This window comes from Eulemur rufifrons, chromosome 5, assembly GCF_041146395.1.
Source record: "Eulemur rufifrons isolate Redbay chromosome 5, OSU_ERuf_1, whole genome shotgun sequence".
Classification (NCBI taxonomy): domain Eukaryota; kingdom Metazoa; phylum Chordata; class Mammalia; order Primates; family Lemuridae; genus Eulemur; species Eulemur rufifrons.
This window is the reverse complement of record NC_090987.1, coordinates 54,636,278-54,651,891: the sequence shown is the minus strand read 5'-3', so window position 1 is coordinate 54,651,891 and position 15,614 is coordinate 54,636,278. Positions and strand designations below refer to the sequence as shown.

Here is a 15,614-nt window from a genome sequence, read left to right as displayed (position 1 = left end):
GTTTGATGTCTTGGTACTTAACTTTGGTATAATTGTACAGAGGGTGGGAGAAAAGCAAAGGTAATCTGGGCTAGTTACGGTCGTCTTGCTTGTTGGACTGTTGACAAGCAGAAAGGAGCCGCGGAGGTTTTGATGGCAGTGCCGAAGTGCGTGCGGTGTGCGTGGCTTGACGGTGTGTGTGCGGGCTGACGGTGCGTGTGGGCGGACGGTGTGCGTGGGCGGACGGGGTGTGTGCGTGGGTGGACGGTGTGCGCGCGCGGGTGGGCGGTGTGCGTGGGCGGACGGGGTGTGTGCGTGGGCGGACGGTGCGGTGTGCACGTGGGCCTTGTAGACTTCCACCCCGAAGCGAGCAGCTCTTCTCTTCAGTTCCATTCTCTGCGTGCTACTCTCACCTAACCCCTCCCGTCCTTCCTCGTCGCCGCGTGGCGCTGCCTTTCCGTCCGCGCTGCCGCTTTGCCTAGAGCTCAGCCCTGAAGCCGTGGGATCCCGCTCAGCCCGGGGGTGAGACGGAGAAGAGCTGTTGCCAGGGTTTTCCCTTCGCACCCTAAGATTCGTGCAGTCTGTTCATGTGAAGGATTCATGTTTGCAACCAGCTGGGAATTATTATTAGGAAGCGATTTCCCAGGTTTTATTCTATCATGTCTAAACTCAGAGTCTTCAGTCATAAAATAGGTAGAACTATCCTTTGAATATAGTTTGGCTCACTTCTTACTATTTCTCAATGATTTAACAGCATTTCATGGTTTTCATACTTCGGTATTTAGGTTTTATGGTTTAGATTTTTTTTTTTATAAATTGATCTAGTAATCATAAAGGAGACAAAAGCTGTTTATTAATGAGTTATTTTACACCCTTCATTGATCAGACATTTATTGAGCACCTACTAATTACTACATTAAGTACTGATCCCATTATATTTTATACAGAAATGTTTCAAAGTCTTATGTTTTGATGATAAAAAAATATTACTGCATACACCAAATTAATCACGTTTATCATAATTTACATGTAATGTTAACAAATAAAATTGATATGATTAAACTACACCAAAGCTACCCCTCTGCTTTTCCCTGCGAGGTCCTGTAGCACTGCGGCAGGCAGCCGCAGTGCTTTTGACCAGCATCTGCTGTGTGCAAGGCACTGTGCTAAGGGGAGGCGCTGGGGAGGTGGAGGTGACAAGGCCCCAGCTGCTAAAATGCCTCTGGGCACATTGGGAATTACTGTGGTGGTGGTCACTTCTTTTTGGTTACGAGTTTTTAAAACTGAAATCACACATACGAAAAAAGACATGTAAATATGGAGTGATATATCCAAAATTTGGAAACATAGACAGAATTGAAGTTCTGAAGGTTAGTCTGCATATCATGTATAAAAGTTCTTAAGAAGAAAGAAAGGCAGAATCTTGTGTTCAGTTCCCTGATGTTGACCACTCATCTTCTGATTTTTTTTAAATGCCAGTATACCTTTCCCCTAACTTAAAATATTACAGATAAAAATGGTAGATTTCACATGTATTCTTGAATGTTCATTTTGATTATGTAAAAAGCTTCAATCGGCCGGGAGCGGTGGCTCATGCCTGTAATCCTAGCACACTGGGAGGCCGAGGCAGGAGGATCGCTCGAGGTCAGGAGTTCGAGACCAGCCTGAGCAAGAGCAAGACCCCGTCTCTACTAAAAATAGAAGAAATTATATAGACAACTAAAAAATATACAGAAAAAATTAGCCAGGCATGGTGGCATACGCCTGTAGTCCCACCTACCCGGGAGGCTGAGGCAGGAGGATCGCTTGAGCCCAGGAGTTTGAGGTTGCTGTGAGCTGGGCTGATGTCACGGCACTCACTCTAGCCCGGGCAACAGAGCGAGACTCTGTCTCAAAAAAAAATTAAAATTAAAAAAAAAAACTTCAATCTATTGATGAGGAAATGTGTAATCTAAGAGGCAGTGGCTGTGCTGTTATCTAAAAAGAAAGAGTTTACTAAGCATTTTGATAATATAAACAAGGTGGGCGGAGAAATGCTCATAGAAGAAACTCAGCATCCTGGAGCTCTGCGGGCAGCTCCTCTTGGCCTTTGGAAGGTATCACCTTTAAAATGTCATAGAAGTATAATAACCTTTTCCTAGAAAAAATGCCTGTGCACACATAATTTTGTGTGCAGTGTTAAGATTTATGGGACCCAGGTTAAGAAACATAGGTTATACACAGCTTTTGCATATAAACATTTGGCATTCCATGTGTAAATAATTTATTTTCTCCACCTTCTTGCAGATATATAAGTAATTTTGCTGTGTAACGCTTTGTTAAACCAGCCCTAGCCACTCTATATGCTAAAGAATATTTTATAATTAAGACTTTTTTTAGGAAGTCAGATTGGTTCTGAGATTATTTTTGAGGTTCTCAATAAATACTGTTTTTAAAGTGTAACTTGACAATACAGGCCATACAGTCTCTGAAAAGTTAAGGAAAAATATCTGGAAGGAGAGACAGACAGACAGGTGTACAGACAGACAAGACAACCCATGGAGTTCCATGTGCCAGAGGTTCTCAGCTCTGGTGGACCAAGCACCTTGTCCTTCCTCCTCCTGCTTATCAAATCCAGAGCAACCAGTGCTGTTTCCCAGCAGTTAGGTCGTGAGGGGTGGACACCAGCAAGACGTCCTTTTTATGTAAATATCACAAGTTAACTCTTGCATGAGAGAGAAGAACGTAGCCATGAAGCACCTAAAGAACCTTGGAGAACCACTGCTCCATATTTCTGAGACTTTTCTAAGAAAGAATGATAGAACCATGCAGAAATGACAATATGAAGAAGGAAAGAAGGTTACATGTATGGTTAGTCTACTTTACTGTCATTTAAATTAATGAAAACAATCTATGTCCACGTGCAACTTCACATACATACTTTTACTGCACACTTCTGGGTGGCCACACTCGCAGACCTCAGCACCTAAACTGGAAGAAGTGGTTGGGCCGTGCTTTCCTTTCTCCCTTGCAGCTTTCATCAGTACGTCCACTAACCTCCTCCAGTTAGTAGCTCTCTGGCAAACCTCCTCCTGCTGCACTTCCTTGGGCCAGTCTTGGCTTACACCTCCGTTGACGTCTGCTTCGTTGCATTTGAGGGAAATGTTGACGTCGATTTGACTTAAACCTTCTCCCCAGAGTGATTTCCTCCCTTTCCTTTGTCAACAGAAGAATGGTTTATTATTGCCAGCTTTGGCCTCCTCAGTGCGCTCACGCTCTGCTACATGATCATCAGAGCCACAGCTAGCTTGAATGCTAATGAGTAAGTAACAAATTGTTTGTTGGATTGCATGTGCCAGATGATCCCAAGAAAACACATACAGTGATTTTCATGAAGGTAGTGAGAATTGGGTTCCCCCAGTTTAATACTGATCCTGATAGGATCATATCTAGCAAAATAATTTATTTCATGAACGTTTATTTTCAGTCAGTTAACACAGATTGGGAGTTCTCCTTGTTCCACAGAAACAGCTCCTTTGAGAAAAGATCTAAAGGTTTTCATTAGCCACAAGCTTAGAATGAATCAACAATGTTGTACAAATGCCAAGGGAACCAGTGTAGTCTTTGTGTGTAAAGAATGTCGGTGTCCTCCTCACTGACAGGGACAGCCCCGCTTTACTTGTGCTCATCAGACCTTATCTGGAGTCTTCCATGGTCAGCTTTTGGTGGAACCCAGGCAGCCTTGCTGTGGTCAAGGCACGGTGCCTTGGGTGTTTAGCTTGCAGGAAAGAAGCCATCAGGAAGACCCGCTGTTGCCAAATATTAGGAAGACTGTTGGGGGGCAGAGAAAATAATGATAAACTCCATCTCCAAAACGCAAAGTGAGGACCGAAGGGAGGCTACGGGAAGGCAAGCTTCACCCAAGTAAAAGGAAGAACATCTGTCAGGGAGGCCACTTACTGGGGGGATGGTTTCCTGCGGGGAGTGCCCGGGGCCAGGAATGCAGGCAGAGGTGGGGTCGTGCTTTCCAGAGGGTGGAAAATTGGGCTAGATGACTGTTAAGGTCCATTTTGATGCAGTGATTTTCCAAGAGTAGCTTTCCACAGGTATAAGATGTAGAAAAAGTTTTTTGGTTTTGTTTTGTTTTAAATTGGAGGCATTTTACTACAGGATATTTTTCAGTCCTTTCTTTTACTAGTATTCATGAAAACTAGTTAAAGATGAAAGGAACCCTGGGTCACTGCCTAAATTTGACCCTAAATTGGCACTAGTGAGTCTCAACGTGCTCTCCATGTTCAGTTAGGTCCTGACACTTTACCTGGGGAGTCGTAGCCAGACTGGCTCACGCAGTTGAATTCGTTGGCTGCCGTTGTCCAGCTGGAGAAACACTGGGCAGACCACCACCCAGGGACATGATCTTAATGCATCTAACCTGATCTGTTGGCCAGAGACTTGCAAGAGGGACCCCTTGCACACAGGGCGGCGGGTGGGTCCCAGCCCGCTGGCGTTCTCCAGTCTTGAGCTGGGTAGTGTCGTCCAGCGGGTGGACCACCAGCTGCTTCTGCTGGGCCGCCCGGCGCAGTTTCTCTTCAACTCAGCACAGTGTTAATGACTCAGATTCGAGGGTCAGACACCCCTGGATTTGACTCCCATCTCCTCCATTTTTCAGTTGTGGGACCTGGACAGTTATGTTTATCTGATGCTCCCTTCAGTCATCCATAAAATGGAGGTAATGGTAGGGCTACCACCACACTGGTAGTGCTGTGAGCATTAGCATATAAAGTGCTTAGCACAGTGCCTGGTACATAATAAGTGCTCAATAAATGTTAGCCAAACTGATGCTGCTGAGATTCTGTCAAAGTTCTGTGAATAAGATGGCCGTCAGTCTTTATCGTTTGACAAATGAATTTAATTTCTTTCATGAAATAGGACATAGAGCCATAGGAACTCTGTGAGTGCCGATGGTTCAGACCCGAGTCAGGAGGGAATATCCATCCCCTGCCGCCACCACTCTTGCTCACTCCTGTGCTGATCCAGCAGGCTGGGCTGGGATTCAAGCTCACTTAGAAACTTCACAGATGAGTGATGCCCTACGCAAGCAGATAGTGACACACTGAACTTTTAGAGAATTAGTGAGTAATTTAATAGCCACCTGGCTGCCACTCAGAATCTGCCAGATGCTCAGTCCACGCATCAGGTATCTTGGAGAATGCTCAGTAAACATGTTGCCTGCTGCAAAGCGGAGTGCCTGGGCCATGACATTTCCAGTCCATGCATGTGTGCCTGCGTGATTCAGAGCCAAGTCATGGGTCTGAGCTCCATGGCTTAGTCCAGCCCTTCCCCATTAGCCTTGTAGAGGGTTGCTGCTGCAGTTGTTCATTCAGATAGGATTTCTGTGCCTTGGGTCGAAACCACTCTGAAGGACAATATTCATGACCCCATTTAGAAAGAACAATTGAGAGAGAGTGTGTGGATGTGTGTGGATGTGTGTACATATACACACATAGGGATTCATGAAAGGACGGTCACCAAAATATTAATGGCGATCGTCTAAAATTAGAATTTGGGGTAATGTTTTCCTTTTCAATGTATGCTTTTGTGTGTATTGATTTTTTTTTTAAACAATGAGCAAGAATTATTTAGTTTTTTTAAGGCCATTTTTATGTGGGGGATAATAGAAAAGATAATAATCACTCTTACCCAATGTCTCTCAAAAATATTGATGAGGCCAGGAGCGGTGGCTCACACCTGTAATCCTAGCACTGTGGGAGGCTGAGACAGGAGGATCGCTCAAGGTCAGGAGTTCGAGACCAGCCTGAGCAAGAGCGAGACCCTGTCTCTACTAAAAATAGAAAGAAATTATATGGACAGCTAAAAATATATATAGAAAAAATTAGCTGGGCATGGTGGCGCGTGCCTGTAGTGTCAGCTACTCGGGAGGCTGAGACAGAAGGATCGCTTGAGCCCAGGAGTTTGAGGTTGCTCTGAGGTAGGCTGACGCCATGGCACTCACTCTAGCCCAGGAAACAGAATGAGACTCTGTCTAAAAATATATATATATATTTATAGATGAAAAATTCCTATGTGATTTTGTTCCAGAGAAAAGTTTTATTTTAGCAAATAAATTTGCAATTATTCTTCATTAATGAATTTTTTTAAATCTCTTATTTCTCTTTTTGCCTTTATCTACCAAGAAGCTTATAGCCAAAATGAGATTTTATTTTTTTATTTTTTTTCATTTTAATTGTCCTGGTTTAGTTTTCTGGGTAACCTCATCCATTTGAAAGATAGTCTCAAATATAATATAAGCAGATTCATCTTTTGGCATTTTAATGATTGAAAATTGATGATGAACTTTACACTTATGCCTACTGGAATAGTTTACTTTTCTGACAGTGTTGCTGGTCGCTGATCTTGTACAGCACAATTTCAGCAAGCCATTGACCCAGTCTAGTCACTCATGAAGCCCTCCAGGCAAGATGCAAAGGCAGGCATGGGGGACCCAAGTGGTCCAGGTTCCCCTGCAGTGGGTAGGTTGCTGACTGCACAAGAGTGGCCAGCAGGTGGTGCAACCCCCCAACCCCCATCCTTCCCCCACTCACCATGCATTTATCACGGTCCTGACACTACCGACTTCAGTCAGATGTCCAGCCAAGGTCCATGTGTTTGGAATCACTGCCCTTCTGTTGTGATGAGATACTATTTATTTAAATGCTCAACTGTGACTAATTGTGCATTAAATTTTTTTAACACTATAAACAAATCTGATGAATTTGAGACTTTGAAGATATAAACAGATGGTAGTCAGACAAAGAAGCAAGTAAATGCAAGGTAAATGTATTTATGTATTACTTTCTCACACTTCTATTTCTTAGTACCCACGTGAGCAACGTTATTGGACTTCAGTTCCCAAAGGAGGATTTTTGCTTTACTTTGTTATTCATACAAGCCTTGTGGAATCCCAACATTTACCAGCTTATATTTGTGTCACTATTTTTCCTTCAATATAAGAAAAATAAATATTTTCATTATTTGAGGAACAAATATATGGATGATGTAGGAGAGTTTTTTTGAGGTAGAGTTTCACTGTTTCCCTGGCTAGAGTGCAGTGGCATCAGCCTAGCTCACAGCAACCTCAAACTCCTGGGCTCAAGCGATCCTACTGCCTCAGCCTCCCAAGTAACTGGGGCTATAGGCACGTACCACGCCCAGCTAATTTTTCTATTTACAGTAGAGATGGTGTCTCGCTCTTGCTCAGGCTGGTCTCAACTCCTGAGCTCAAGTGATCCTCCTGCCTCGGCCTCCCAGAGTGCTGGGATTACAGGTGTGAGTCACTGCACCCGGCCTGTAGGAGAGATTTTAAGTTGAGTTTGAAGTTTGACTAGGTGTCCCCTAAAGCCCTTTTCCAGGTCCTAGATTCTGATTCATAGAAATCATGTCCTAAGATTTGCAGAGAAGTGTAGCCCAAGCATTCAAGACTCAAAGCGATCTTGGCAGAAAGAAATGACCCTGATATGGTTAACGTGATGAAATAGCTGAACAAATGTTCCTAAAGCACTGCCCGAGCTCAGAAAGCCCTGGCTGCTTGCAGCAGGCCAGTGGGCTTTGGTTGCCCCACCAGAATTCCTGATTTGCTGTCCTCCTCTTAGGTGTAGTAGCAGAACCTTGTACACCAATAAAAAGAAACGATGTGTCTATTTTACTCTCTACTCGTTATTTCTGAATTATTCCGTTTGGGGCGGGTGGGGGCCTCTTTTTAAGAGTAACATTGACAGATGAGCACGTCTCAATATAAAAGGGTCTGAAAACTTAATCATTTGATGTCTGGAGGATGCTTGGCTTAGAAAAGGGGCCTGAGGTGATAGATGTTTCCAGTTGTTCGAAGGACTCCTAAAGATGAGAATAACTACTCACTGAATGCCTGCCAAGAGCTTGCTCCTTCGCTGGGCTTTTCCGCCCTCGCGGCCTTGTTTCGTACTTGCGGTGGCCTCAGGCTGGCTGGCCCGCACTTGCCAGGGTGATTCTTAAGCTGCAGTTCTGGACCCTTGGAGACATCTGCAGGGAGGTGGACTTCCACTTAATGTAAGACGGAATTGTCCACCAGTCAGAATTGTCCACCCGTAGCATGGGATACTTTGAAAGCTACTGAGCTTGCCAGGACCTGGTCGTTCAGACAGAAGCTGCAAGGCCAGAGCTGTTCTGAGGCACATCTCACACCAGGTGGCGTCTCGAAGACTCTCCTTCCGGTTCTGAAGGTCCCTCTTGAGTGGTTCCTTCCTAGGAGGGGTGAGAGCCCAAGGAGAGGGATTGGGTTCTCTACCAGTGCCTCTTTTGGAACCTTAAGCCCCAGAGCGTGTTGTTCAAGCCTGTCTTCTGCCCTCTCCCACTGTGAGAACTGCGTCCTGCGCTGGCCCGGCGCTCCCGTGGACAGCCGAGACAGATTTCACAGGCGCTCCCCTCGCTGTATGCAGTGTTCTCTGATACAGGTTATTCTGGGCTTTGTTGTTAATACTAGTCACGAACTGCCACATTAATACATCAACCATTAATAGCTTGTGTCCTTCAGTTTGAGAAACACTGGTCTAAAGAATTTTGAATTTTCAGTTCTCGACCTAGTATTTTGCTCACACTGGTGCACATCATTGATTGCTTTTACTTTTCTGAGGCTGCCTTTCTTAGAGCATTTCCAGCAAAGATGTAAATTTAATCTCTATTTGAGGTATATTGCTGGGTAATGAATGTTCTCTTAGTATTCATTTCTCCTTTTAGCCACTCGGAGTGTGGGCTATATGTACACAAAGGAACGAACACTGGCCCAGGGCGACTGGGTGACTGCTGGGAGATGCTGTAGGGTGAAGGGCTGGAGTCAAAGCCGACACTCCTGGCTCCTGCTTGCCTTTGACGACTCCGCAGAGCCGTCTGAGATGGCGCCAAAGGATGTGATTGAAGAAGACAGATTTGGTTTTCTAAAAACGTGATGCAAAAAGAGTGTCGAAGGCAACGGGGACCTTCCATTGGACGCCTCTACTGTCTTTGGCAGTGGCTACTATTTTGCTTTTCAGAATAACTTCAATGTTAGGGCTGCATTAGTTTATAATTTCTTAGAAGGGCAACAAAATAAAGTAGCTTTAAAAACTTGATCACCCCTAAAAAATCCTTATATCCAATATCCAGTTTTCTGAGGAAATATAAGGGCAGTGTTTTCTTATATGAAGTCATTGTGAACATCCTTCATACCAGAGCGTTTTCAAAACAGTCGAGCAACTCCCTCTCACTCATTTGATGCCATTTACTGAGCACCCACGGGACACCAGGCCTGTGCCAGGTGCTGGGCTTACAGCCCTGAAGCCCGTAGGGCCCTCCCTGGCCATGCCCCGCTGGCGCTCAGAGCTGTGCGCGCACCGTGCGTGTGTGCTGGCGGGAGTGCACACGGCGTGCTTCTGTGTCACAGCCCAAGGAGCTGCCGCTTTTGCTGTGGAGGAGTTGAAAAAGGAAGGCTTCATGGAGGGGGTGACTTAGGAACAAGGCCGGGCATAATGAGGGCACAAAGGGAGGACAGAGCAGAGCAGGATCTGGGAGTTGTGTGGTGTCTGCTATAGGCGGTGGTGGTAGTAAGCCAGCGACAGAATTTGGACTTTATTAGTAGGTAATACCTAAGGCTTTTCAGCAGAAAGATCATTCCTGGTGGCCGGAAAGTTGTTTTGAAGTGGTTACAGAGTGGAGGCAGGAAGCTAGGTTAGGTAAAAATATGGAGTTGAAGGAAGAAATCAGGGAGGCAGGGAGGAGATAAAAGCTAGAGAGTATCTGACAAACAAAGATTCAGTGGTTTGAAACATAGACCCAGAGCTCAGCAAAGAGAAGACAGGTCAGAGCTGTAGGCATGATTTGGGAGCCACAGAAGTGAGCAGAAGTCCCAGGGATCACAGAGCCGGGCAGCCCCACAGTACGAGGGGCTGCAGAGAGGCTGTAGGAGCCTGAGGGGCAGGTGGGGACTTCTCCAAAGACTATAGGCACTTTTAGCACCTGATGTAGGGACAGAAACACACACACCCCTCCAAGATCTGGAGAATTCCTGAGAGAGACATACGTTCCTGATATCTGTGCTCTTTAGCTCTTATGTCAAAATAAGTGATAAGATTGTCATTGGAGGGTAAACAAGGAGCATATTCCAGAGAGGACAGCTGCAGACCTCAGCACACTCAGCACTTAGAACATGTTGTGAATTACGTGGCAATTGTCCCTGTATATTTAAATAAGATGCTATTAACCGGTACTTTTCCGTGCATCCCGTCTGAGAATATAAGGCCCTTCCCAGATGACCGAGCAGTGAGCTGCAGACTTCAGGGGCGTGCTGGTGGCTTGCTGCCCTCACCAGAAGGGGCTGGGAAATAGCTGGGGACAGCCAGGCCACCCCTCAGTTAGGACCACCTCTCTGTTATTTTAAACATTGACAACTAACTTTTAACTAATTCATGACTGCTTTTTTCCTTTTATTCCATAGGGTAGAATGGTTTTGAAGAGAAGAAAACTGCTTTCTGACTGATTGCCTTGAAGGAAAAAGAACCTATTTTTGTGCATCATTTACCAATCATGCCACACAAGCATTTATTTTTAGTACATTTTATTTTTTCATAAAATTGCTAATGCCAAAGCTTTGTATTAAAAGAAATAAATAATAAATAAAAGACTGTGGTATTGTGTGTTATTCGCTGGACTCGTGTTTTGAGGGCTGATTTGGAGATCACATACCCAGGTTTCCCTGTGTGTGTCTCATAGACAGAATATGCTCGTGACTCCCTGGGAGAGGTGCAGTGACACTGCTGCTGTTGGTATTGTCACCCTGGCTCCTCACCCAAGCAGGATACTCCCGCACAGCAGTGCCCCCTCAGGCATTTCATCTTCAAGGTGGGCATCGACTCTGTGATGACTTCTTCCTTTGTTTGTGGTGGCTTTGCCTCCTCCGGAACTCCAGCTCCGCAGTGCAGAGACTTAGCCCTGCTGCCACCTAGCAGAGTGCTCTGTACATCGTACGTGCTCAGTAAATATTTGTGGAATGAAGGGATGCGTGTACAAAGGATTTTCCAAAATACATACTGATTAGTAATAAATCACATCTAAGATTTTTTTTTTTTTTACCTAGTTTGTACAGTGTTCTTTTAAAAACAGCAAATTCAAAAAAGTTGGGTGGATGAAAGCAATTCTACATGTGTAAATGAAATAATTTTTGCTTTATTGATGAAAATATTGACATACTCTGTTACATTGAATTGTATGCTTGAAGGATTTTCAGTATTTGTAAACGTGTTTTTTTTTTGAGACAGAGTCTCGCTTTGTTGCCCAGGCTAGAGTGAGTGCCGTGGCATCAGCCTAGCTCACAGCAACCTCAAACTCCTGGGCTTAAGTGATCCTACTGCATCAGCCTCCCGGGTAGCTGGGACTATAGGCATGTGCCACCATGCCCAGCTAATTTTTTCTATATATATTTTAGTTGGCGAGATAATTTCTTTCTATTTTTAGCAGAGATGGGGTCTTGCTCTTGCTCAGGCTGGTCTCGAACTCCTGACCTTGAGCGATCCTCCCGCCTCGGCCTCCCAGAGTGCTAGGATTACAGGCGTGAGCCACCGCGCCTGGCCTTGTAAACGTGTTTTAAGCAGAGAATTCTTAACCTACATCAGCATCCCTGAGGGATAAGAACATGTTTCTACTGAGAATGGAGCTCACTACAGCAGTCACACTCAAATCAGTAGAGGACTGAAGGGTTTTTTAAATTGAAATATAATTCACGTACCATAAAATTTACCCTTGTAAAGTATACATGTTAGCAATTTTTAGTATATTCACAAGATTGTGCGACCATCGCCACTGTCTAATTCCAGAACACTTTCGTCATCCCAAAAGGAAGCCTCATACCCATTAATAGTAACTTCTTACCTCTGCCAGCCCTGAAACCCAGGAAATCTGCTCCGTGTCTCTATGGATTTGGCTATTTGGGGCATTTCATATAAATAAAATCATATAATAGGAGGTGTTTGTATCTGGCTCCTTTGACTTAGCACAATGTGTTCAGGGTTCATACACGTGGTACCGTTCATCAGTACTTCATTCCTTTTCGTGGCTGGATGACCCTCCCCCGTGTGGATGTGCCACATTGCCTCATCCGTGCATCTGTTGATGGGTATGTGGGGTTTCCACCTGTTGGCTATTATGGATAGTGCTGCTGTGAACATTTGTATGCAGATTTTAGAGTGAATGTATACTGTCAGTTCTCTTGAGTATTCTTGGGAATGGAATTACTGTATCATATTTTTTAACTCTATATTTAACTTTTTGAGAAACAGCCAAAGTGTTCTCCAAAGCACCTATGCAATTTGCCATTCCCACCAAGAATGTGTGAGGTGGCAATTTCCCCACACCCTCCATAACACCGGTGACTGTGTTTTTTGTTATAGACATCCTAGTGGGTGTAGTTACCTCATTGTGTTTTTAACATGCATTACTCTAATCGCTAATGGTGTTGAGCATCTTTTCATGTGGATGTTGGCCATTTGTGTATATTTGGGGAAATACCTATTCTAGTGCTTTGCCCATTTTTTAATTAGCCTGTTTGTCTTTTTGTTGAGTTGTAAGAGTTCTTTATATATTCCAGATACTAGGCCCTTACCAAATATATGAGTTGCAAATATTTTCTCCCATTCTATAAAGTATTCATTTTCTTGGTAATGTCATTTAAAGCACAAGTTTTAAATTTTGATAGAGTCAATTTTGTCTTTTTTTTCCTTTGGTTGCTTGTGCTGTAGGTGTCGTGTCTCAGAAACTATTACCTAATTGAAGTTCACAGAAACTTCCAAGAGCTGTATAGTTTTAGCTCTTACATTTAGATTTTTGATCCATTTTGAGTTGATATTTGTCATATGGTGTGAGGTGGGGCTCCAGCTTCATTCTTTGCATGTAGATACTCAGTTTTCCCAGCACCATGTGTTAAAGAGACAGATTGTTCTTTCCCCCATTAGGCACCTTTGTTGAAAATCAGTGGAGCATAAGGTGTGAGCTTATTTCCAGATTCTCAGTCCACTGTTCTCTGTTTTTGTTCCAGTGCCATATGAAATTGATTACTGTTGCTGTTTAGTAAGTTTTGAAATCGGGAGCTGTGAGTTCTCCAACTTTGTTCTTTTTCAAGTTTGTTTTTATTATTTAGTGTCCCTTTTCCATATGAATTTTAGGATCAGCTTCTCAATTTCTACAAAAAAAACCAGCTGGGATTTTATAGGGATTGCACTGAATCCATAGATCATCTTAGGTAGCATTACCATCCCAACGGTATTAAGGCTTCCAGTACATGAACATGGGGTGTCTTAAATAAATAAGTTATTTAATTTCTATAGAAATATGATTGATTTTTATACATTGATCTTTCGTGCTGCAACCTTGCCAAGCTCATTTATTATCTCTAATCTTTTTTAGTGGGTTTCTTAGGATTTTCTATATACAAGATCATATCATCTGCAAATAGAGTTTTTGTCCTTCCTTTCCAGTCTGGATGCCTTTTTATTTCTTTTTTTTTTTTTTTTTTCCTAATTGTCCCTGGCTAAAATCTCAGATAGTAGATAGTTGAGTAGAAGTGGTACGAACAGACATCCATGTCTTATGATCTTGGGGGAAAAGCTTTCACTCTATCACCACTGATTTTACAAAGTTAGCTGTTAGGATTTTCATAGATTAGATGCCTTTTATCAAGTTGAGAAAATTACCTTCTATTCCTGGCTTGTTGACTGGGCTACTCTATTGTATTTTACTTTATTCTACTCTATTCTATGTTCTAATCTGTTCTACTCTATTCTATTTTAATCTGATATGTTCTGTTCCATTTTTGGAGAAAGGGTCTCACTCTGTCCTCCAGGCTGGAGTGTAGTGACATGATCATAGCTCCCTGTAACCTCAAACTCCGGGGCTCTAGTGATCCTCCTGCTGCTGCCTTCTGAGTAGTTGGGACTACAAGTACATGCCACCATGCCTGACTAATTTATTTATATTTGTAGAGACAGGGACTTGCTATGATGCCCAGGATGGTCCTGAACTCTGTCTGGGTCTCACCTTGGCTCCCAAATGCTGGGATTATAGGTGTAAGCCACCATGCCCGACCTTGTTTTTATCATGAGTTTTGGATTTTGTCAAATGCTTTTTCTGTGTCTATTGAGATGATTGTATTTTATTCTATTCATATGGTATATTACATTGGTTTTCTTATGTTAAACCAATATGGGGATAAATTTCACTTGGTATAGTATGTAATGCTTTTTATCTGTTGCTGGATTCAGTTTGCTGATATTTTGCTAAGGATTTTTGCATTTATATTCATGAGGGATATTGGTCTGTAATTTTCTTGCGATGTCTTTATCTGGCTTTGCTACCATTGTGATGCTGGCTTCATATAGTAAGTTATGTCGTATTCTTTCCTCTTCTGTGTTTTAGAAGAGTTTAAGAAGAATTGGTGTTAATTCTTTTTTAGATATTTGGAAGCCATCCGGTCCTGGGCTTTTATTTGTGGGAAGTTTTTTGATTACCAGCTCGCTCTCTCTTGTTAAATATAGGTTTTTTGTTTTTTTTTTTTGAGACAGAGTCTCACTTTGTTGCCCAGGCTAGAGTAAGTGCCGTGGCGTCAGCCTAGCTCACAGCAACCTCAAACTCCTGGGCTCAAGGGATCCTCCTGTCTCAGCCTCCCGAGTAGCTGGGACTACAGGCATGCACCATCATGCCCGGCTAATTTTTTCTATATATATTTTTAGCTGTCCATATAATTTCTTTCTATTTTTTAGTAGAGATGGGGTCTCGCTCTTGCTCAGGCTGGTCTCGAACTCCTGAGCTCAAACGATCCGCCCACCTCGGCCTCCCAGAGTGCTAGGATTACAGGCGTGAGCCACCGCGCCCGGCCTTAAATATAGGTTTGATTTTCTGTTTTATAGTTGAGACAGTTTTGGTAGTTTTATCTTTCTAGGAATTTATTCATTGCATTTGGGTTATCTAATTTGTTGGCATATAATTGTTCATAGAATTCCTTTATATTTTATTTATTTCTGTAATGTAGGTAGTAATGTTCCTTTTTTCATTTCTGTTTTTAGTAATTTGATTATCTTTTTTTTTGTCAGTCTAGCTAAAGTTTTGTCAATTTTGTTGATTTTTTTCAAAGAACCAACTTACAATTTTATTGATTTTTCTCCTTTCTTTTCTGTTCTCTATTTCATTGCTTTTTACTCAAATCTTTATTTTCTTTCTCCTTCTTTGAAGTTTAGTTTTTCAACTTTTAAGGTGGCAAATTAGGTTATTGATGTGAGATCTTTTTTTTTTTTTTGAAACGGTCTTGCTCTGTTGCTCGGGCTGGAGTGAAGTGATGCGATCACAGCTCGCAGCAACCTCAGACCTCCTCCTGGGCTCAAGCGATCCTCCTGCTTCAGCTTCCTGAGTGGCTGAGATTATAGGCACACACTACCATACCCAGCTAATTTTTTTTTTTTTAACTTTTTGTAGAGACAGGGTCTCGCCATGTTAACCAGGCTGGTCTTGAACTTCTGGCTTCAAGCAGTCCTCCTGCCTCAGCCTCCCAAAGTGCTAGGATTACAGGCATGAGCCACTGCACCCAGCCTTCTGTCTTCTGTATTAAT

The 15,614-nt window shown here is 43.2% G+C and overlaps 1 protein-coding gene across 3 annotated transcripts in view; it reads left to right on the top strand.

The window, feature by feature from the left end:
- The window catches only part of RNF130 (ring finger protein 130), a 109,769-nt gene that overhangs the window by 77,296 nt on the left and 16,859 nt on the right, over window positions 1–15,614 (top strand). The window contains exons 8-9 of one of the 3 annotated variants that reach the window (XM_069468598.1): window positions 3,187–3,280; window positions 10,460–10,617. The exons of 1 other annotated variant lie outside the window; for it this stretch is intronic. In XM_069468598.1, the coding sequence (XP_069324699.1) occupies window positions 3,187–3,280; window positions 10,460–10,475 (110 nt within the window). In that variant the 3' untranslated portion in view covers window positions 10,476–10,617. Of the gene's footprint in view, window positions 1–3,186; window positions 3,281–10,459; window positions 10,618–15,614 lie in introns of those variants that run through there. One more of the 3 variants, XM_069468600.1, reaches the window with a different exon arrangement.